Genomic DNA, 24,421 nt, shown 5'->3' with positions numbered 1-24,421 from the left:
CAAAAAGATATTGAGGTGCTGGAAAGAGTCCAGAGAAGGGTAACAAAGCTGCTGGAGGGTATGGAGCTCAAGTGTGATGAGGAGCAGCTGAGGAAATAGGTTGTTTAGCCTGGAGAAATGGAAGTTCAGTGGGGACCTTATCGCTCTTTACACCTATCTGAAAGGAGGTTATAGTGAGGTGGGGGGGTTGTCCTTTTTTCCCAGGTGACAAGTGGCAAGAGGAGAGGAAATGATATCAAATCACAGCAGAAGAGGTTTAGTTTGGTTTCTCCATGGCTGTGAAGCAATGGAGCAGGTCACCCAGGGAAGTGGAGGTGTTGCCATGCCCGCAGAAATTTAAAAGGCTTACAGATACATTTTTGTAATGGAATTTGCAGTACTGGATTAGATGCTTGGACTTGATGATATTAAAGGTCCTATCCCACCTAACTGATGGTGTAGGTTACATTTCAGCTAGGCTAGAGAGAGCAGTCAGCACTGAAGATTAAGCCACAACTTCCTGGGTTTTTCTCCTAACAAATATCCCTTTCTTGTTTTGAATGATTTAAACACTGTTCTAGAAATTGCATCAAATAATGCAATGATTTTCTTCCCAACACCATTAATTCCATCAGATAATCTTTAGCTTTACTTCCATTCACTTTGTTTCAGAGAATTTTTAAGACCTTTTTAAAAATCACTAGTGTATTATAACACTGTTTAATGTGTAGCTATGTACTTCTGTAATATGTGTAAATAATTATATGAAACAAAACAAAAAGGCACTAATATGAAAAATATTTAAGAAAATGTTCGTTGTTGCATATGTTTGTTTTTGTGTATATATAGTACATACTACACATTTGGGATGTAATTTCCATATTTCAACTAAAACCATAAACACTAAGTATTTTGGCAATATTTTAGGTCATTTTCCCCACATTTTGATCCACTTTGCAAGCAAATTGCAGATTCATGCAATTATCTTGCTTATAAACCTTCCTCTCTAACTAATACCATAAATTATTAACATTTCATGTACTGTTTATATTCACACATTTCCTTTACATATGTTGCTGTTTATACTGTTTTCTTATATTTGACTATCAAGATAAAATAAATCAGAGGTGAGTTGTGCTGTACTCATACAGTATAATTTCGTTATTAATTCATCTAAAAATGCTACAAAGGCTGGAGACCTGAAAAAATATAGTCACTGATAAGATTCAAAATTAGGAAAATATGTTCTTATGTAGCAGCAGCATAGTTTGGGTAATTGCCATTATTTAAAAACAATCTTCCAAAGATTACTTTAAAAATCTTTGCTTCCTTAATTAGAAGGGCATTGAATTTTTTTTTACTGGTTTGAAGTTGAATGATGTATTTATATTTTGTTCTTTTACACAACAACTTGGTTATTGCATCAAGATTGCATTTGATGATTTTGGAGGTTTTTTCCAAGCTTAGTGGAAAACTAAGATTCTAAGTCTTTCTTGGAATTTATTCAGACTGAGCATTTAACAGTTAATTTAGGACACTTATAAAAGAAAATCCCCTCAGTTCTTGTCTGTTTGTGTTAATGTGTAATAGAAACCTGAGCAATAACAAGATTACAGATATAGAAGAAGGAGCATTTGATGGAGCCTCTGGTGTGAATGAACTATTGCTCACAAGCAATCGCTTGGAAAGTGTTCAACACAAAATGTTCAAAGGACTAGAAAGTCTCAAAACACTGTAAGTATATTTATTTGTGTGCTTTTATTCTTCTTTCATCACAGATATTTTTGAGAATAATATTGTATCTGTCCTAAAAAAATTATTTTGGGGAATTAGCTATGGATTATTCAAGCATATTTTGGTTTTTATTCCTATTTTACTAGAAGCTATACGTTATACTAATTTATTAGTTATTAATTATGGGTATACTAGGTCCTCTAAAGCAATGAAGCCATTGGGAATGGGTAAACATCCAACTTAAATGGAAATGGGAATAATCATCAAAGTAACAGAATTTTGCATGGGAATTACACATTTTACGTAATGGAGTCTGATTCATTTCCGCTCAACTGTTACTGGGAATTTTGCTGGAGGAAGAAATTGTTCTGGTGTGTATTGAAATGTGGGAAATTATTCTCTCCTAAGTAATTTTTTTGTCATTTCAACAGTGAAGGCAAGATTAAAAGCACTATACCTTGAACTCATTTCATTCTTTCCATGAAGCAGTTTAGTTCTTTCCACTCAAAAAAGATGTTTATACAATCTACAGCATCTTGGCCTTCTTCAGAGAGCCTGTCCTTCTGATCTGCAGACCAGAGCCAAGACTAAATAGTCTTTGGGGTTTCAGCTATCCATAGACATTAGGTATTTTAAATAAATCACATCTACAGTTTTTAACCTTGCAGTTAAAGCTGCTAAAATTGTTTAAAGCAGCTAGTCCTAGACAAAAGCAAGGGGAAAATTACCATCATTTGGTGGACAGAGAAGAGAACAACAGGCTTCAAAGCTCTTAAATTTTATAGAAATTTGAGAGAATTTAGAATAGCTTAGGTTTCTGAAATTTGTACTGTCTTAGAGTCATGCTGAGGAGGAATGCTGATTTCATTTGAATGAAATGCTTTTGAACGTGGTAGAAGAGGTTTCTAGAATCTGTCCTAAGAAAAATGACGTGAAAGGGACCTCAAGAGGAGGTAAGCTGGTACAAGCCTCTGCTCTATATAAATAGCAGTTCTGGAGTCATCATCCTTGGAAACATGAAGAGAGGGCTGTTGTGGTTTTTTGATTGGGGAGTTTCAATTCCATTTTTTGTCAATTAAAAATTCATAGCTGCTGCTTCTGGTATTGAAAGAAAAAGGAAAAAAAAAAAAACCTGAACTTGTATGGGAAACTAGAGCAGGTTACCCAAACAGGTTGTGGGGTCTCATCTGGAGGTACTCAGAAACCATCTGGACACAATCCTGAATAGCTTTCTAGGGAAAAGCTCTAGGGAACCCTGCTTGAGCAGGGTTGCACCAAATGACCTCCAGTGGTCCTTTCCAACCTTACCCATTCTGTGATTCTGTGAATCACCCCTTGCCTCTGTGAAACCTACCCACCCACCCAACTTTGTCTTCCAGCCTGCTCCACACACACTGCACTCAGTCTCTTCAGTGAGGTGACAGGCAGCACAGGGGTCACTTCACAGGTGGTCCCTTCACTGGCAGCAGCCCCTTTGTAGTCACACGTCTTGGCCCTCACTCCAGCAGCCGCTTCAGTCCTGGTCCCTGCCCAGCTGAGCTGAAATACACTGATCCTTCTTTCTCAGGATGCTGAGGAGCAACAGGGTGAGCTGTGTGGGAAATGACAGCTTCACAGGGCTGAGCTCTGTCCGCCTGCTCTCGCTGTATGACAACCAGATCACCACCGTGGCACCCGGCTCCTTCGACACGCTGCATTCACTCTCTACACTGTAAGTCACGTTTGTCTTTTACCGTAACCGTATTTACATCTCTGACCTTTGGGGAGCATTTCCCTTAAAACTTTGATGTGTGATTTCACAGCACTTAGTAATGTTCAGGGATAAAAGCATTTCATAGAGGCAGTTTTGAGAAATTCTGTTTTCTGGACCATCTTGGGCACATGAAGAGTATGTTTTCATGGTGCTCTTTGATAGATACAGCATTAGACTGGTTTCCAGAAGTGTCTAAGAATGCAGGAAAAGCATCCTATTCACACCCCTGGTGGAAGCCCACTTATCTAAACCAGGGTAGAAATCCACATTCTGGGTAGGCAGCACATAATCACAGCTGGTTAGATTACCATGCTGTCTGTCCTTCTGCCCTGTGCCACCCAATTACTAGCTTAAATTTCCTTGGCCTGCTGAGAATCTTCATTCATATGTGTTTTATGAGGAAGCTTCAGTCTCATTTTCTATAAAAAGAAGCATCCTTTTTTTAATTTAAATGTGGTATGATTTAAGGGAAGTTAAAAGAGTAAGCAAAGCTTCCACTCAGTTTCATGAAGAAGTGCTGGTTGTAGGTACCATCATTCAGGAAAATACTTAATCCCCCTTTTACAAGAAAAGTGACACTGCACCCAGTTACTAATTTTGTATATTAAGGATGACATGTTTATAAGTAATGGAATTGTCGATATGTTTGTGCTGAAATAAGGAGATGCCAAAAGTACTGAGGCTTTTAGAAGTAAATTCATTTTTGTAACTGGCATGTAATCAGCTTAGCTGTCACTTTGGATAGGAAATTTATTCTCTGGAGCAAATAAAAGATGGAAATCTTGTAACGATAAATTAATGGAATGCCTGTTGTCAGATTAAAGCTAATAATGTAAAGTAATCAGCCTCCATCTCTATATGGAATTATTGTGTTATTGGTACAGAGTCGCTTGACATGCAGTCAGGTCTTGGACAGTTTTAAATTATTTCTAAACAAGTTGTATCAAGATTCACCACACAGAGCCTAAATTACACCTTTCATCTATGGTTTACACACAGTATTGTTTGAAGAACAGTGTTTAAGGTAAGTTTTTTTGAAAATAGAAGTAGAATCCTTAGGATGAAAGGATGGTGTCATCTGAGATAAACTTTCCTGTGGTTCTCAGAAACCTCTTGGCCAATCCCTTCAACTGCAACTGCCACCTTGCATGGCTTGGAGACTGGCTGAGGAAGAAACGCATTGTGACAGGGAACCCTCGCTGCCAAAAACCCTACTTCCTCAAAGAGATTCCAATCCAGGATGTGGCAATTCAGGATTTTACGTGTGATGATGGTAAGGAAATTAATATTTGAACCTTTTATAATTTCAGCTTTCATATAGATAGCTGCATGAATCTCATAGATTCCAAAGTATTGCACTTTAAAGGCCTTCATGCTCAGTTTCTATGTCAGTTTAAAAATTTTCCACCCAATTTTGGATGATCAGCAAGCATGGGCTGTTGTATATATGCCTTCAAAAGTTTTCCTTGCCTATCTTCACTACTGTAATAAATAATTTAGAAATAGTATAAAAAAAATTGATCAAATGTTGTTGTACAGATGAGAATATTTTCAAACACTTATGCTTGAATCAAGCACACTTTCAGGTTACTTGATTAAATAACATGACACGTTATAGCTTGTGGCTTCATTAACTCTTAATTAAAAGAAATGCTGCTATCTTGCATCTCTCACACATACTTCCATTTACTGCATTACTGGTTTGTAAATTTTCAAGGCTGTATCTTTTTTTAAAGAGACTGTTTTTAATACTTTTTAAAGTTTATTGTCTTTCATTTCAGGATTTATTCTTTCTTTAATTATTTTTTCCATCCATATAATAGCATTCTTACCTAGTAAAACAGCACTGTACTAAGTAAAGCATCACCTGAAATGTAAATTCTTGGAATGATGATTTACAAAGATGATGTAATTTTTTCCTTACCCTGAGATATTATAATGCTGAAATATCAGGCTGGCTTGAAGAAAATCCAGGTGGGCTATTATTGCTAATACTGAAGAGACATTTATTAGCAATCTTAGCACCTGTTTGTTTTATTAACCAGGAAATGATGACAATAGCTGTTCTCCCCTGGCCCGCTGCCCTGCAGAATGTACTTGTCTGGACACAGTAGTTCGCTGCAGCAACAAAGGTCTAAAAGCTTTGCCTAAAGGCATCCCAAAAGATGTGACTGAACTGTAAGTGGCATGCTTTTTTTCCCTTTTATAAAAATAAATGTCAGATTTTTATTGTCAGTGTCAAGAATGAGGGAAAAAGAAAATGAAGAATTTAATTTAGTAAATGAGTTGAAATTTGTTAATCCACTGCTTTATAAAGACTTTCACATTATCTTGGGAAACCAGAGGTTAAGTTTGAATTAGCAGTGCTTTGTAAGTCCCAAACCACTCTTAAGAACTATCTATTACTGAAAAGTGCCAGCAAAACTTCAGCTCTGGATATGAGGAGAGCAGACTTCAGGCTGCTCAGGGAACTAGTAAGATGTCCATGGGAAATGCTTTGGAAGGCACTGAGGTGCATCAGTGCTCGTCATTTGCTCGTCATGCACACATTTTAAGTACCACCTGTTAAGAGCTAAAGAGCAAGCAAGTAGAAAATGGCAGAAGCCAAGCAGGTGAGGCAGAAGGCCAGCTCAGCTAAGCAAGGATCTTCTGGAGCTAAGACAGAAATAAAAAGTGTACATCCAGTGGGTGATATGGGAGGAATATAGAGGTGCTTCTTGTTACTGAAGGAAGAAAACTGGCCCAGTTAGAGATGAAGATGGCCAGTTCTGCTGGGGACAATAGAAAGAGCTCTTTTAAATATCTTAATAGCAAAAGGCAGCCCAGAAATAACACTGGTCCATTTTTCAAAGAATATGGTCACCTCACAAGCGGGGACCATAGACAAAGCAGAGATGTTTAATGCTTTCTTCACTTAGGTCTTCAATACCATTGATCGGCTCTGAGAGTCCCAGTGCCCTGAGCTGGAGGACCATGACTTTCAGAATGATTAACTCCCAGCCAACCCCAAACTTGCGCAGGATTTGCTGCTTCTTCTGGCTTTCTCTAAGTCTACGGGGCCTGATGAAATTCATCCAAAAATACTCAAAGAGATGGCTGATGTCATTCCAAGGCCCCAGTCAACTGGAAGCTGGCAAATGTCACAGTTTTTGAGAAGGGCAAGAGGGTTGACTGTGGTAACTATGGACCAGTCACTTTCACTTCAGTGTGAAGTAAAATTATGGCAAAGAAAGGTTCTTCTTCAGAGGGTGGTCAGACACTGGAGCAGGCTCCCCAGGGAAGTGGTAACAGCACCAAGCCTACCGGAGTCCAAGAAGTGTTTGGACAATGTTTTCAGGCATATGGTGTTACTCTAGGGGCTGTCCTGAGCAGGGCCGGGGGTGGACTCCATCCTGAGGTGCATTAGAAAAAATTAAAGGAAGTGATCCTCCTTCACTGTTCAACCTTGTGAGGCCACTTCCAGAGTATTGTGTTCAATTCTGGTCTCCACAGTTCAAAAAAGAGAAGGAGTTACTGGAGAGGGTCCAGTGGAGGCACAAAAGGTGTTAGAGGCTGAGAATCTCTTCTCAGGTGAGGAGGGACTGTGGGAGCTGGGCCTGGTTAGTCTGGAGAACACTGAGAGGAGATCCCATCAATATATACAAATATCTCAAAGGCTGCTGTCAACAGAATAGTGCCCAGTAACAGGACAAAGACTAATGGCCATAAACTAAGCCACAAGAAGCTGCACCTCAACATGAGGAAGAACTTCCTTCTTTGTATTGAAGGTGTCAGAGCACTGGAAAAAGCTGCCCAGGGAGGTTGTGGAGTCTTCTCTGCAGACATTCAAAATCCACCTGGATGTGTTCCTTTGTGACCTGCTCTAGGTAACCCTGCCTTGTCAGGGGGTTTGGACTGGATGATCTCAAGAGGTCCCTTGCAGTGATTCTGTGATCCTACCATCTCAGGATATTCTATGATGCAGAGATTCTGATAGTTTAGTGATATTGCAAAAATACTGGTCTTCATAGAATGTAATCTTTTTCACATAGGCAGTTTTATAAAATCTGGGCTATTTTATCAATCTATTGAAACTCTTTTTCTATGAGAAAAAATGTGAAGATTGCATTTTATGAAAGATACTATTTGAATGTGCAAGGGGACAGTAACACAGATAAAAAAAAGAGCTTGCTATGTAAGGTATTGTTTGAAGATATTAACTGAACAGGCTACTGATAAGATCATACAAGTAAACTTCTATGCATTGAGAAAGAGAAAATATGAACCTAAAAATTGAGATATTAGTTTGTTTTGATTCTTGACCAAATAGGTCACAATATTGAAAGAAATAGAAATTATTGACAGGAAAAAAAAATGTTGTTACACATGGCAGGTGTTTAATAATGTTTCATAAGAGCTGGTTAATGTAGTGCTTTTCCAGAAAACATGATAACTATGTTTTCTAAGTAACTAAAAGATTCTACTGTTTTATGGTTTGGTATTATATAGAAGATTCTGAGATGTCCACCATTAGTCTGGTGCTTCATGACATCTGAAAATCTTTAGCCATTTATAAATTGAAATTATTAAGACCTCAAATTAACACACAGGTATATAAACCTATAACTTCATTATATTTTGAGTTTGGTAGCTATTTTTTTTTCCCTCAAAGAGAAGATGACTTTCTTAGATGCAGTCTGGTATAAATACAATTTGGCAATATAAGGTCATCAATGGAATGTAAAACAAAGCAGATAAAGAGAGATAGTTTTGGAATTGCAAGCAGAAACTGTGACTTAAAATTCATTTGTGTACAATTTTGTATGCTTTAGTGTCTAAGCATGCAATTTAGCATATTTTTCAAAAGAATAATGGAGGTGGTTCCTGCTAACAGTTGCACACTGATTAATTCTTCCTGCTTATTAGCATGCACGGCTCTTCTAAGATGTACTCTTCATGTATTTTATAAAATATCTTAATAGTTGCTTCATTTGAACAAGAAGGAATTTTTATCAGGCAAGTGGATACTTGTGGTACTTCAGTTCTAATGAAGCTTAATAATATAACCTAATGTATCTGTTGATAAAAGAATTTCCTCAGAATACTTATTTCTTCAAAAATTTTAAAAGTTGGGAGTTTTTTTAATAATTAATTACATTAATTTTAATAATTAATTACTTAAGCCCACACTCTATTCACCACCATTACCATAGTGTAAGTATAAAGCTTGTTGAGAAAAATTTGGGATTTGGCAAGCAGCCCTAGAAAGTCCAAAGGAAAAAAAAAGAGAAGGAAGAAAGAAAGACAGCCTTTTGATTAGATGCAGATAGGTTTTTTGTGAAGTTTAACTGTGTTTCAGCTTATCCATTTAGTCAAGACTGAAGTTCCAAAGATGCTACAGCATACATAAAGAAATTAAGCTCAAAATAAAACTAAAAATGTCTCTATCAAAGGCTGCTCTTAGCTCAAGCATGTTGCAAGTATTTGGACAGCAAAAATATCTTCTTTGTACAGGGATAATGGGGGTGTAGTTTCCACTTGGGTTCCAGGAAAAATAAGTAATACCACCATCAGCCAAGGTCATTTTCCCCAGCTGAGAAACCAATGACCTTTAATCTTCTTGCCACTATCTGCTTCATTTCAAACCATCAGGTAAATTCAGCACTTCCTATAATCTCTAAACTACTTGCCCTGGTTACATGGAGAACCCCTCCACTTTGTTATGTCAGGCTGCACCCTGGAAGTTTTTTAGGCAAGGCTTGTTACCTTGCTCTGTCTGTAACACAGGTGCTGGTACAGTTTGATAGCTCTGAACCCATTAAGGATGAGAAAGGTCTCTTATTGAGAATTATGAGCATGGAAGAAGAGTGAGCAATATAATACAGGAGCTGTGAACCTACTGAGAGAGGGGGAAAAAAATCTAACTTTTCTAGGGAAGGGTAATTGATTACTGTCTTCAGTCACTAACATACTTCACAGGAATAGGACTGTAGCATGGTATACTGATGTATCGTGAAATTTACAGGGATAAAATAAGAAAGGTGACCTGAACCACAGGCATGACAAATCAATTTGCTGTTAGAGCTAAAACTAGACCTTGCTGTTTGTAGTGTAAAGGACCACCTGTGCAATGCCAGAGTCTGTTTCTTTTTATGATAGCTAAAAATCCACACTTAATGTGATTTGTGGAAGTCAGATTTACCTTTCCTCTGTAGATGTGTGGGAAATGGAGATGATAAAGACCTCATTTTGCAGAGTCATTTTGAAATAATGGGAACTATAATGCAAGAGATGGTTTTTATTATGTTACTTCATAATATGCATTATATATGATACAGTAGCATTTGGATCTTAGGCTACAAATCCTCAGTTGTATCTCTAAAAAGCAAAATTGTAAGCAAGTTTTCTTATAAAATGGAAGAGTGTGCATTCATTTGCTATTAACTTTTCTGTTGGATTCTGAGATTAGTGGATGAAGATGCTCTTATTTTAATGAAATACATAATGCTCTTTGTTTCATTTTTCTGGTTTAGTTATTTGGATGGAAATCAGTTTACCCTTGTTCCAAAAGAGCTTTCCAACTACAAGCATTTGACACTCATGTAAGTAGTCTTAAAGCAATGTTCTCTACTAGAATTAAAAGCTAAACAAAATACCTTACTCAATTACCTGAATTTATTTGTAAGAAAAAGCCTGTAAAATGTATCATATCTTTATTTTAGAATTATTTTAGAACTGAGGATATTTTATTCTACTTATCACATCCTACATATAATATACTCAGTCACCTTTTATGAGCATGGGTATTTTATTCCACTGATTACATCACAAAATAACAAAGCAAAAATTATAGTTGACCTCAAAAGAGACATAAGGTCTTTTAAAGTCAAGGTAATTTTTTCTCCCACAGTATATGGTTTTCATGATCCAAGGTCTAAAATGCCTTGCTGCCAACTCACTATGTGATTTTAGGCAAAACAGTAGTTGCTCTAAAATCTATTACCTCTATCTCATGGATGGTTTGAATATGATTTCTGTACCTTTTAGGTGTACAGTGAGGAAAAACAGGAAGGCTGTAGATGTAAATGCCTGTAATCCCAGCTGTAATTCCGTGGTCTTTGTTAGGACTATAAAAATTTATGCCAGCTGAGGCTGAACTGTGTTACATTCTGAAAGCAGTTTGTGGTTTCATTATAATCAGAATGAAAAGTGGAGGGGAGTAACAGAATCCCTTAAATTTCATTTTTCACTGGGTTTAGCACAATTCAAAAACAAGAACTTGATTTCCTTTATTTACCTCATGTTAGACAAGATGTCACAGTCACAACTTTTTTAAAACCCATACTTTCAAAACTTCTTGTATTTTTCAAATAATATCAGGAAAAAAAACCCTTGCAATATTTTCAAGTCTATCCTGTGTAGAACTTGTAGGAAATCTTTGTGAGCAATTTAGGGAAGTTATGAATTGATGAATGGTAAATAGAATGCAAATGAGTATTAACAGTCTCCATTTATGAGACCTGCAGGGCACATTATTTTAAAGTCTTCTGTGCATTTACTCATACTGCTGTTATGTAGTTGAGAATGTTCCTCAGCTGTGTTTGGAAAAAGAAACCACTGTGCATAATCCTGTGGTCAAAAAGAGAAGTCTCCTGACTTCCAGATTAACATAGAAAGTTGTTTATTTTTATATTTTTCTTTCTCTTTTGAATGTATTTCTCTGTTATAGTTGCCTAATATGTTCATTATGAGTCAGTCATCTTTAATGCTTTCATGAAAATTTCAAGTAGGAAAATACGTATATTGCATAGCTAGTCAACAGTGCTCTTAAGTTAATGTATCAAGGTTCCCTCAAAAAACAAGAGCAGTATTTCACCACAAAATACATGAAACAATACTGAAATAATGAACATAATATAAGAAATAAGAATAAAGAACAGACAGTATTCACATGTAATGCAGCATCTTTGAAGCTACCAGCATACCACTACAGCTTCCATCATAATTATGATTAAGATTTTTTTCATTAGAATTTTGAACAAAGAATACATTAAGGCTTTTCCTGTAAATCTTAAGTTCTTTATAATAATAGCTCTGGGCTTTGATGTCTTCATTATGTAAGTTTTAAGTAGAGTATTAAGATATTTACTTAGGTGTCATTAGGGACATGACTAGAACGACTTCCACTTTAAAACATTACTTTCATTTTTGTGCTTGAGTTCATGAAGGATTGCATTATTAACTTGGTAGCATGATGAACATTGCTATTGTATTAGAATGCATTGCACTGCTTTTTCGTCTGTGTTGAAATGGAAATGCTTTTTATCCATCAAGCTAAATGTTTGCTGGGCTTGTATTTGGCATGTGAAAATAAAAAGAGGTGCTGCTTTAAATAGTTATATCAATGACAACACTACTTCTACTAATGAAAATGTGTCTGTTTAACTTACAGTGTTTTGGGACTGGGGCAGTCATTTTAAGGTCTGAATTTCTGAATTTATTTTTTAGAGATTTAAGTAACAACAGAATCAGCACTCTTTCTAATCAGAGCTTCAGCAACATGACTCAGCTGCTTACCTTGTAAGTTTAACAGTGACTCTTTGGAAGCATTACAGTGTGGGTTTTTGTCTTGGAAAGAAAGGGTGTTTAGTTGATATTAAAACTTGCTTGGTTTGGAGGACTGTAAAATAACTTGTTTCCTAACTAGCTACATGTGCAAAAGCTGATTTTGGTCATGCTCTGCATAGTTTACTGAATAACTGATTCACTTGCTGACAGCATTTTGTATATTTTCAGAATTCTTAGTTACAACCGCCTAAGATGTATTCCTGCACGGACTTTTGATGGGTTGAAATCACTTAGGTTGTTGTAAGTATTATTTTTTATCATTGCTATTTTCCATAATTTTTATTTGTGTACAGAAGATAGCAGAACCATAGGAAGTTAGCAGATTATAAAACCTAGCAAACATTTCAGAAGTGATAATTATGTAGCCTTAAAAATCTAAGACATGCACTTTTTACTTTTCAGATTTTTAATGTCAGCTTTATTTCTTTTTTTGTGTTATGTTCTTCCTTGTTATAAGCATTAAAGTCTAGCAAAAATCCATATGCATAAATTCCTTCAGTATATACCAGGGGGGTTTGCAGTTGAATTTTGAATATTTTTATTCCAACAGTAAATTTCTTTGTCTTTTTTATTTAATGTAGGAGTATTTCGAAAGCCCTGATGTCATGAATAAGTATTGAAAATCAATAACTTTACTTTTTGGTTGCAAGAAAACTTTCCATTTTACCACTAGGAAAAATATGGTTGACAGGGCACAAAAATGGACACAGGAAAATAAAGAACAGTCAGTTTGTTACAGTTTCATTTCATTTACATTTCATTTACAGTTTCAGTTTGTCATTAAGAAGAAAGCCTGCAAAAATTTCTTTCAAAAGTCCACAGTAGAACATGTAATTTTTGCCTCCATGTGTGTCATTTAAAACAATTTAAATACTTGGTTGGACTAAATACCTAAAGCATGGTATTATTTAAGTGTGCTTTCATAACTTCAGTTATTCAATAACAATATGGATAATTTCAAGAACTGTAATTCTATATGTATTAGATATTCATGTAAATGAATTAGTTTATAGAAAAGGAGAGATACTTTTCACAGAACCACAGAATAAGCTGAGTTGAAAGGGACCCACAAGGATCATTGGGTCTAACTCCTGGCCGTGCGCAGCATCATCCCCAAGAGTCACAGCATGTGCCTGAGAGCATTGCCCAAATGCTTCTTGAGCTCCATCAGACTTGGTGCTGTGACCCCTGGGGAGCCTGTTCCCGTGCCCAAACACCTTCTGGTGTTTGGGTAAAGAATCCTTTCCTAATATCTCAACCTCTCCTAACTCAGCTTCATTCCCTTGGGTGCTGTCACTGGTCACTAGAGAGAAGAGATCAGTGCTTGCCTCTCATGAGGAAGTTACAGACTGCAATGAGGTCTCCCCTCAGTCTCCTCCAGGCTGAAGAGACCAAGCAACCTCAGCCCCTGTTCACAGAGCTTCCTCTGAAGGCCCTTGTCCTAGGTTAGGGCAAAATTTGGTAGAAGACCTCCGGAAGGAGCCTCCAGAAAGCAAACCCTCCACGGCCCCTCCCCCACCTGGTTCGGGAAGGATTTCCTCAGAGAGAAATGGAAAAAAATCCTGTTTATTTAACAAGCAAAAACACTCCCCAATAAAAAAAAAAAAATTTAAAAAAAAAAAAATAAATAAATAAATAAATAAATAAATAAAAATCAAAAAAAAAAAAAATCAACACCAGATGACAAAACCCTTTCACTGTTCTGATGAGAAGACAAATTCAGAAAGTCTCTCCTGGGAGTGGTCACCCAGCTATCAGTCTCCGGCGCTAGGGATGGCTGCTGCAGGTCACAAAATGCAGACTCTTGGTGTTTCTTGATGTTTCCCAGGTCCAGGTCCAGAGCAGGTTCAGATGATATTCAGGAAAGGGAAAGGGAAGGGAAAAAGAAACAGTCCAGGGTAAAAATTGGACTGCCTAGCTAAACTAACTTATAAGCAAAAGCAAAAGCAAAAGCAAGCAAGCAAGCAAGCAAGCCCAAGCTAGCCAAGCCTCTCCTAGGCACAGACCATGGGGGGAGGTGAGCCAGCTGATAACAAGACAAAACAATCCTTCACTTTCAGAGTCAGTCCTGAAGGCACAGAACATAATATCAGGCATAAACAGAACACACGATTTGGGATACAAACACCATACCGTCACCCTAGGACAGCCTTCACGCCACCATTAGTCTTCTTTTGGCACTCTGTATTAGCTTTACATCTTTCTTATACTGTGGCACCCAAAACTGCAATTTTCAAGATGAGGCTGCCCCAGCTCAGAGCAGAGCAGGACAATCCCCTCCCTTGCCCAGCTGGCCGTGCTGTGCCTGATGCACCCCAGGACAGGGCTGACCCAGCTGGCTGCCAGGGCACTGCTGGCTCATGTTCAACTTCCCATTGACTAGGATGCCCAGGTGCCTTTCCTGGCACTGCTTTCCAGCATCTCATTCCTCAGTTTGAACCTACATCCAGGATTGCCCCATGCCAGATGCAGAATCCAGCACCTGCCCTTGTTGAACTTCATGTGGTTGGTGAAACCAGCAGCTTTTCTACAAAAGAAATATCACTATTCCCAGTAGTGGTGCTTAATGAAGTCTTTAATTTTATATCTCTACTATCAAATTTGGACAAAAATGTTAATACTTTTATTAACAGTCAATGTCTGTATGTTCTATTTATCCATGAAAGATTAAAAAGATCATATGAACATAATTAATGCAAATTTCAGGGAGATGCTGAAAAAATCTTCTGCTATCTTCTATCTCTAAATCAAATCATTACTTTGTATAACTGTGCCTACTTTTATCAACTTTTATTTTTCAGTTTTAAAATAATTACATTACTTGTATTTCTTATGAAAACCCAGGGTGAAAACAATCAAATGACAAGTAGGCTGCCAGTTAGAGCTTACAAAAAAAAAAAAAACAAAAAAAAAAAAACAAAAAAAAAACAAAAAAAAAAACAAACAGTTGGAAACACTGAGGAACTAGAAGAAAAAAATATGTGAAAAGCTGAAAACTGTTGAAAGAACATGAAAAGTTAATCTGATGATTTTTTATGCATTGATATTATTGTGTTTCTTTTCTCTTTAAGATCTTTACATGGCAATGATATTTCTGTTGTTCCTGAAGGAGCCTTTAATGATCTTTCAGCATTATCACATCTGTGAGTATTCAGCTGGTATACTCTATTTTTTTTTTTTTATTTTGCTTAGCCAATTTCATAGAGCCAAACAAAGACATAATGCGAAGAAGTTCTCTGGAAGAAGCTCGTGCTTGTGTAGAAGATGGCCACTGGCCAGAGAGCTGGCAGCAGCTCAGCAGAAAAATCCTGGGCCTGCTGCTTGGGCTGCAAGTTGAACTTGTCTGCTCCGTGTCCTCATGGCAATGTAGGGTAAAGACACTCTGGGCTAAATTTGAAAGTGAGCAGCCAGGGGACTGAGGATACTGATCCCTCCTTTCTGCTTAGCCCTCCTAGGGCCACATCTGGACTATGTGTCCAGTTTCTCCCTTACAAAGCAGATGTTTGTGAGCTACAGCAAATCGAGTATAGGGGCAAACAGGATTGGGAGGTGACTAGATCACATGAGCTGTAAGGAGAAGCTACAAGAACTGGGCTTATCCAGCCTGAAGACAGGGATGCCAAGGAGAGACCTAAAACTCTTCAAGTCTCTAAGGATTACAACAGTGATGGAGACTCAGAGGTGCACAGTGAAGAATGAGAGTAAAGCATCAAAAGCTGCAACAAGGGAAATTCGATTGAACATAATGAAAAATTCTTCACTGTGAGGATGATTCAGCCAGGTTGCCCAAAGAAGCAGGATAATCTCCATCCCTGGAGATTTTCAGAGCTCAGTTGGAAACAGCCCTGAGCAACCCTGACTGTCAAAGGTAGCCCTGCTTTGTGCAGGAGGTGAGAATACATGAAAATTATTCTATGATTCTGTCAGTGTCTTGTTGACACTAAACACATCAAATCTGATTTCAGAACGTGATTTGAAGCAATAGTTATCCAGTTTTTAATTTTCATTGAGAACCTGAATTAGAACAAGCTACCTTCTGCTAACCTTGTGGTGTTTATGGATAATTAAGACTTTGAGGAGTATGTTGACTAGTGCCTTTAGATATATCTGGGGGCTTAAGTTTCTGAATAGCAGAAGTTGTTAAAAACTTAATTATCTGTTTCTCATTCAGTATTGCACATTTACATTTAGGTCTCAGAAATTTCATACTGATTAAGCTTTCAGTCATTGATAATTCATTCAAATGCTACTATTAAACCAAATTATCTGCATGAAATATCAGTAAAACTTGATAGATTTGATTGTTTTTTTTTTTTTTTCTTAATGGATACCTGTTATCCTTGTTAATGTTTTGATTTTAGCAAAACAATTGTGTTAGTTCAGGCTGACATCCACTTTTGCAAATACAGAATGGACAAATTCTAGGTGTTTCTGCTTGCATGGGAAGTTCCTTTTTTACTGCTTTGACTTAAGCCTGACTGAACAAATATGTCTATTTTCTTGAATACAGCTTGAATGTATTAAAAAGTTAATATGAGAGGGCTTTCTGCTCAGTGGGACAGAAGAGTGTTACAGCTCTGTTAGTTCCTACTGCCTTTGTTCGCCAAAGACTTTCTTGTATCTCTTGAAGACCCACTGATTCAAAGCTGTGGAAAGTATTGAAACATCTGGAGAAGGAGGATGTTCTAATACAGCCATCTGATAGTGTTTGCACATGTTAAGATTATCTATTAAAAGTTCCATGATTACTGTATTTCTTGAAAGGAACATGAGTCATCTTTACAGAATAGCACAAGGCTTCGATCCTCCAAATTAAATACACAAGGTCTCATTGTTTTCAGAGTTTTAAGAGTACTTCCAGTTTCTAGCAGAGAAAATAAACACTTAAAAATCTGTTACAGAAATTAATTCCGAAAATCTCTAGCTAATTTTTTTAATAAAAAAAAAAAATCACAAGGATCATCATTTAAAGAAATGGATTTGCTTTCATAATGAAGCAATTCTTATGTAGCTACCACAAAGCTAGGATAATTTGGTTTTATTTACTTATGCAGCAGAAAACTCTTTACGGAATTCTGCACATATTTGTGAGTTCAGTGAGACAACTCCAAAGAGGAAATAATTAAATCCAATTTGGAAGCTTAGCAACAGATGGTTTGTACTAGCCTGAGAGCCATAAACTGAAAAGGAAAAATATCAGGGCAGAATTCTGTGGAATTTTCTTGACTGCTCCAGAAGAAATACTTTATTCTTGTTATCTTGTTAATTTGCCCAGTATCAGTTTCACTCTGCTGATGCAGCTGATCTTCACCCTTACAAACCAACAGTGAAGCAGAGCTAGTTGCTATTAGCTCACCAAAGTTCACACATAGTTCTTTTAAGAATATCTACAATTCTGGACTACGTTTCTACTAAAACTATCACTTCTTGATCTAGAGCCCAAATCCAAACACTTAGTGCTGTAACAGGCATTTTTGTCATGGGAGAGCAGGTTTCTGTTTTGAATGGGTTTTGCCACCCATTTTCTAGCTTTTTTAAAAAGCAGCCATTTAAAACTTGACTCCCTTTTTTATTTGTCTTTTTTCCATAGGGCTATCGGCGCAAATCCTCTTTATTGTGATTGTAATATGCAGTGGCTATCTGACTGGGTAAAATCAGAATACAAAGAACCTGGTATTGCACGTTGTGCTGGTCCTGGAGAAATGGCAGATAAACTTCTTCTCACGACTCCTTCTAAGAAATTTACTTGCCAAGGTACTGTTGTTTTTTTTCTCTTCAAAGTGTCAATGTTTAATTTTTACAAATAGTTGAGCTGTGAATTAAGAGTTTTTGTACTCAAAATGCATTTATTATAGCATCTTAATGACTCAGCCTTGTCATTATTATTATTATTACTCATAATTATTATTATTACTCATTATTATTACTCATGCTTAAGGATATAGCCATTGGTTCCATTCAGGAAATGTATTTATTTTAAAGATTTTAATTCCTATCTGTTTTAAAATAAGTAGAGAAAAAGTCTTTGGGCTTGTAGTACAGTATTCCTCATGATATACATAGTATGCCAAAGTACAGGATGTACACAGGTACCTTGTACAGCCTCAGTCATGAATAGAGTTTAAACATCTACACTTCCCTCAGCATTTTTCCTGCAAGCTGTTCATCATAAAAACTGTAAATACATCAGTAATCCTTGCAATCTGCTATTAAATGTATATTATGTCTCTGATATTTCAGAAGAAAGCACAAATCAAACCAGACCAAAAACAAACCAAGATAAAGGTAGATAAAGGAAACTGAAAACCACTACAGAGGTCTTGATCTAAAATGTTGCTAAACAGGCAGTGTCTCAGGGCATTTCACTCCATGTTGGTACCAGTGTTGCTGGCATCTATATCACAACTTACATTATTGTCTGTTAATTCCTTGGTTCTTTTTCTGAACTGTACTATTACTTTTTAGAAAAGTACCCTTTTACTTACATCAAGCGAGGACTTGGTTTGTTTACTGTTAAATCTTTCTCTATTCCACTGATTTATCCCTTCTTAATATTTTGAAAACACAGAAGGCTTCTACTGTGGTTTTATTTTTCATGGTCTTGATTTAAAAACATTGAAACTCCAATTAAAAAAATATATGTTCTTATATTTGTAAGCCATTACTAAACTCATTGTGATTTCTGAGGCATCAGATGAATATGATCTTTAGTCTTGTAACTTATTCTCAGTGTCTAGGTAATCTTGAAGCTGTTTTGACTTATTCATCTTTTAATGAATCTTCAAAGGTGAACTTCATTCCTTTGTCATTTTGTTCTTAAAAAAGCAAAGCAGTGGGACTTTGCCAGAGTTTGTCTTATCCAAAATTATTCTTGAATGCATATTTAATCTGTTCAGTCTTTTCTCTTTAGACTTCCTGTCAAAAAGCTTTTTTTTTTTTTGTATATAAATACCACTGGAAGCCATCTTGTTACTTGTGATGCCAGTGGATTTTTTTCCCTCTGAATCCTTCTTGAAGCAGTATATCTCTGAGGTCATGCCAGTTCATTGCATATGACACTCATCTGTTGCAAAGTCTCTTAGCCTCATTTTAGATAGGGCATTTGCTGGCCAGTCTGATAATTTTCGTTACCAGTATCAACTGAACAGTATTGCAGATATGCTGTCATAGGGATACAAGTGGAAGAATACTTGCATGGATTTGAGGAACATATTTAGTTATTTTCCAGCTTTGTCAGTTTTACAAACTGTATCACATCTGTCTACAATCACTGTTATGTTTCTGTCAGACAATCCAGAAATTATATCTTATTCCCTCTTGCCCATCAGAGAAGATCCTTTATATTATTGTGCAGGGTAAGAGCTGCACAATAGTGTATTTGTTTCACTTCCATGAATGGAGATCTGGTGTTATGTATACTTTTGAAAGAAAACAATTTTCCTGCCGCTGTCCTATGAAGATGCTCATAATTACAGATTGCAAATCAGCAGCTTTTCAATGACATGATGGCTCTGTAAGGCATTTTGAGTCTGTTGATCAAAGATAAGTAATTTTATCTTTTGCTTAAAAGTGAACTGCAGAATAGGAATTAGGAAGATGCTATGTTCCTATTAGAACCAAAATTTTTGCCTATGAATAAAAGGGCTGTTTTCAGAATATCGGTTGATGGTCTGCTACTGTATATGCATTTATAGAGAAGAGTAATGTGTAATTCCCTCTTACCACTATCCATGCATTCAAATGATAATGAATTGGGTGCTTGAATTTTACCTACATAATGAATAGTTCCCAGTGAAAATGGCATTTTACAATGAGGTCTCATCTCAGTCATAAAGCTTGACAAAATCACTTTACCTTACTCTAATTTTATGAATTCTTTTACTGCAGGAATCCTGCATTAATATTTTCTTCTTCCAGTTATTTTTCTACCTATGTGGGAGGGTTTTTCCTTTCCTTTTTTTAATGTGGCCTCTAACAGCTTCTCAATGTTTTACTTTTACCTCTTTATCATCCTTGCCCTGCTTCTAGAGATTCCAGGGCCTTGTGGTTTTCTGATACCAGGTAAGGCTATAAGTAGATCTGGAATGGGTGATCTGCTTAAGAACAGACCTTCTGACCTTCCTTTTGTGTACCTCAAGCAGACTTCTTTCCTAAGACACGCATGCGTACTGTTCGTTTTCCCCCGTGATGAATTGACAGATGATTATTCATGATATATCATTAGTATATGGTATGAGCAGGTTTTTTAATTCATAAGTCTGGGTTTAAAATCTGAGTTATCTAACTGAAATTATTATTTCCGTTGCATTGTATTAAAACTGGTGATTTCATTCGCAGTGTAAATACTGCTTTAGAGGCCATATGCAAGAGAGGTGTCAAAAAATGTCAGACGTCAAAGTTTTTCCTGCAACAGGTTTCTGTAGAAGCTGGTTTGAGATTGTGTCATGGTTTTTCTTAAAACATCTTAGCTACGTGTATATATCTATGACAATAAAATACTGTTAGTTTTTCTTGGTTTACAAAAGAATTTTTTTCTCAGGGTTTACTCAAAAACACAGATACCTACAATTTGAAAAACTAAACTAACCAAAAGGTTATAAACCAAATTCTTTTTCATATACAAGTCTTTTAACACATGCAAGCAGGAAGAATAAAGGAACAGTATAGTGAAAATGAAAATAGGTAACAAAACTACCTTTACATTTTTTTTTATCTTACAACTGAAGAATGATAAATCAAAATATTAATTCATATTGGGCACTGTATATATATTCGTTTGAAATAAATAAAGTACAAAATCTGATAATGTTGCTTACTCTCTTGTTGAGACTTGGGATCCCATTTTCTGTCTCTGTTTTGGAAGTGAAATTTAGAGTGCTAATCCATTTGGGAACAAAAGCTTAGTTACTGAATGTTTTTTTAATTTGTGCCAATTAATTAGCATTTTATTGCATGAAAAGTTGAAAAGAGGATATAATATTCAGAATAAATAGAAGGAAGGATTGACTCCCAGGCTACAGCACAGTATTACAAATTTTTATGTATGCCTCTTTATGCATCTTTCACTTATTCTTTTTTCACAGAATGTCTTAATATACTCAATAATCAGCAATAGTCTAGAGTACAGTCAGGACTTTCTAGGTGTTGATTCTATGATGTTTGTTTCAACTTTTCTACCTCTCCTGTGTGCTGATCTAACAGATACTTTGGCCAGGTATAGATTTCTCTTTCAAAATAATGTAATGAAGAGAAAAAAAAAAATTAATAGCCCATAAAGATTATGGCTTTGGCAATAAGCACCTCATCACATATTACCGTGTTCTGCTTGCAAGCTGTGACACAGAAGGATACCAGCAACTGCAATTGAAAAAAAAAAATTAAAAGGTCACCTACTCTTTGCCTAACACTCCCTACTGGATCCTTACAATCACATGGCTTCCTTCCAGGCTAGCTTCTTTACAATTAATGTGAGATTAATTTGCAGAGAAAAACAAGAAAGTTATGCAATCTAAGTTTAAAAATAGAATAAAGCCCTATATCTAAGCAAAACCCTTTTTAGCTTTGAAAACTCTGCAGTTTGGCTCATTTTCTGTAAAACCTGTTACAGAGCAATAAGGCATTTGCTCTAGTAGACACCAGGAGTTGTTTTTTTTTTTCAATTTAGAAGAAACCACTGTTCCTTCAAAGGTGCAGTTCATCTGTGGATAATTAGTAGGGGAAATCTGAAATCAAACTGAAGGCATTGTCCTCAGGCCGTAGAGCTGGTGATATAGAATGTATCTTCGTTCTCTTAATAGGCATTTGACAAAGTCACCCATTTTCTCTTACAGTAATCAAACTTCACTAAATTATGAAAATTAATCATTATTCATACACAGACAGGTGTTTTCTAACTTTTAACAGGTAACCAGTGATTTCTTCAGTTGTTTGACAAAAAATTAAAAAAGAGGTTCCTAACTTGAAAATCCACCATAAAATGCTGGTAAAACTGGGAAACTACAGTGAAAAAAAAGCTAAAAAAATATCTGTATAACAGAGATAAGATTTGTCCAAGTCAAAGCTCAAGTCTGGGTTCTGAAATTTAGGGTTTTGTCAATTTCCATTTCTGATTTCTTTCATTATAATCATTAATAGAAGAAGCTAGACTGCAAGCATGGATTGCACTCTTCACTTGCACATAGGTTTGAGGTACAGTCTACATTATTTGTGGGCTCAACTAAGTAAAGCACAGAGCTATGGCTGACCCATAAGGAAGAAAGACACATTATAGAGCTATATATGATGAGATAGCCTGGACAATGCAATTTACATTCCAGTTTGCAGATGTTCAAGGAATTTGCAGGTAATTTTACCATTTCATTTTGCCATCTATGTGATCCTGCAGATAAAAAAAATGTTACAGCAAAAATGCATTTAAAGTGTTCTCAGTAAGACTATAATGGGAAGGATTGAAACCTGTGATAGCCCACTTTCTCACTGGCAATTCCTACTACATAACAAAACAAAAGCTGAAATTGTATTCTTCATTTTGTTAATACAAGGGAAAAGTAATCATCATGGATCAAAACTGTACAGCTTTCAGAGGATAGGGATATGGGAATCATATGGTGTCAGCCTCTTAATAAAAACTAAAAAGTGATATACTTAAATCAAAAATCCAATCCCATTTTTATCTGGTCACATCAAAAGAATGAAGGACAATTCAGCATTTCATTAATATAGAAACACCATAAAGTCAAAAATATAAATTTTATCATTTAAAGCAACATGTCAGATAGATCCTGTCCAATGTAAATTAATAGTTGATTGTTTCTGACTAACCAATTTGTATTTTTAAGGGCCCGTGGATGTTAATATTCTTGCAAAGTGTAATCCCTGTTTATCAAATCCATGTAAAAATGATGGAACCTGCAATAATGATCCAGTTGACTTCTACAGATGTACATGCCCATATGGTTTCAAGGTAAGTATTGCATGAAGAGGAAAAAAGCTCACTGAAATGTAAGCTTATCCTTAAAAACCTTTAAGTATTCTTTGTCTCCCTTCCACTAGTGTCTGTATTTTCTTCTTACATTATAATTGTTGTTCCCTTGTATAATTGTAGGGACAAGACTGTGATATTCCTATTCATGCTTGCATTAGTAACCCGTGCCACCATGGTGGAACTTGTCATTTGAAAGAAGGAGAAAAAGATGGTTTCTGGTAGGTTTTTTAATTGTAATAATAGGATGAAAAACTACTGAGATTTTTATTGTAATGTTGGTGTTAATCTTTAGGTTTGCTGGTAAGAGCACGACAAAGGCAGATTTTAGCACTTTGGATGTTTTCAGAACATGTTGCCATCCTTGGAAAGCTTCTAGAGCTTTGAATCTGTTAAAAACAATAACAAATTACTGTGATTTGTTGAGGCATATCAGGTCAAGACAGCATAGTATTGACTCCATTATGTTAATTAATAGCTAGCTAGATCCCTGCTGAAAAAAATCTCATAATTCATCTGTTGTTGTGTGTATTACTTCAACAGACAGCATGTAAATGATAAAATGTAAATCCCAGTGAAACAGAAAATTAATGATTCATTTGAAACTCACTATGCCAGCAGATAAACATGCTGTGAGCATTTTTAATCTTGAGTTATTTAATCACACAGTACAATTACTCCAGATGTACTTCATGAATTATGAAATAAAGTTCTTTAGCGTTCTTATGTGAGATTATTAGTCATTTAATAATCTACACCTCAAGCTTGTTAGAAATGACACTTCACAAAGATACAATTCATTATCCTGCAATTCATTATGACATTACTCTTACTTTTAATCCAAATTCTGCCCAAGGATTAAATAGTCTTCTATTAAAAATTAAGTTTATACATCTTAATACTATGCCTCAAGAATTTAAATTGACATAGTCATGCCTTAGAATTTGATCTTTTTCATTTATTTGTTTGATCACTACATATTTTGAAAATCAAAGCAATCTCATACTGAAAACTTCAGAAATTATAGGTACTGCAAATTACATGGAAATGTATTTTACATTTACTTTCTATTTTGATGTATTTGTTTTGCAGAAACATGATTAAAAGCAAAAAAATAAATTACTGCTTTGTAGAATTTATGCAGGCTTTGGTTTTTTATATGAATGCATGTACATTAGAGAGAGTTTTATATTGGTGCATTTAACTAAATGATTGAGGAAAACTACTATTACATACTAATCACTGATTCCACAATATTTTCCATGTATTTAACTTTAAAAAACCAAAAGAATCACTTTCCATAAGAAATACAATCTCACAATGTAAATGAAGAATGCTTTTTAAAATAAAAAAGAAATGCTTTTTAA

At 35.9% G+C, this 24,421-nt stretch overlaps 1 protein-coding gene across 2 annotated transcripts in view; it reads left to right on the top strand.

The window, feature by feature from the left end:
- SLIT2 (slit guidance ligand 2) overlaps positions 1 to 24,421 on the top strand; it is a 261,234-nt gene that overhangs the window by 203,474 nt on the left and 33,339 nt on the right. For both annotated transcript variants that reach the window (XM_053975921.1, XM_053975920.1), the window contains exons 17-27: positions 1,570 to 1,713; positions 3,281 to 3,424; positions 4,573 to 4,739; positions 5,512 to 5,644; positions 9,979 to 10,047; positions 11,954 to 12,025; positions 12,242 to 12,313; positions 15,145 to 15,216; positions 17,664 to 17,827; positions 22,912 to 23,036; positions 23,178 to 23,275. In XM_053975921.1, the coding sequence (XP_053831896.1) occupies positions 1,570 to 1,713; positions 3,281 to 3,424; positions 4,573 to 4,739; positions 5,512 to 5,644; positions 9,979 to 10,047; positions 11,954 to 12,025; positions 12,242 to 12,313; positions 15,145 to 15,216; positions 17,664 to 17,827; positions 22,912 to 23,036; positions 23,178 to 23,275 (1,260 nt within the window). The remainder of the gene's footprint in view (positions 1 to 1,569; positions 1,714 to 3,280; positions 3,425 to 4,572; positions 4,740 to 5,511; positions 5,645 to 9,978; positions 10,048 to 11,953; positions 12,026 to 12,241; positions 12,314 to 15,144; positions 15,217 to 17,663; positions 17,828 to 22,911; positions 23,037 to 23,177; positions 23,276 to 24,421) is intronic.

Source organism: Vidua macroura, chromosome 4, assembly GCF_024509145.1.
Source record: "Vidua macroura isolate BioBank_ID:100142 chromosome 4, ASM2450914v1, whole genome shotgun sequence".
Lineage (NCBI taxonomy): Eukaryota > Metazoa > Chordata > Aves > Passeriformes > Viduidae > Vidua > Vidua macroura.
This window is presented reverse-complemented; position numbering and strand designations above follow the sequence as displayed.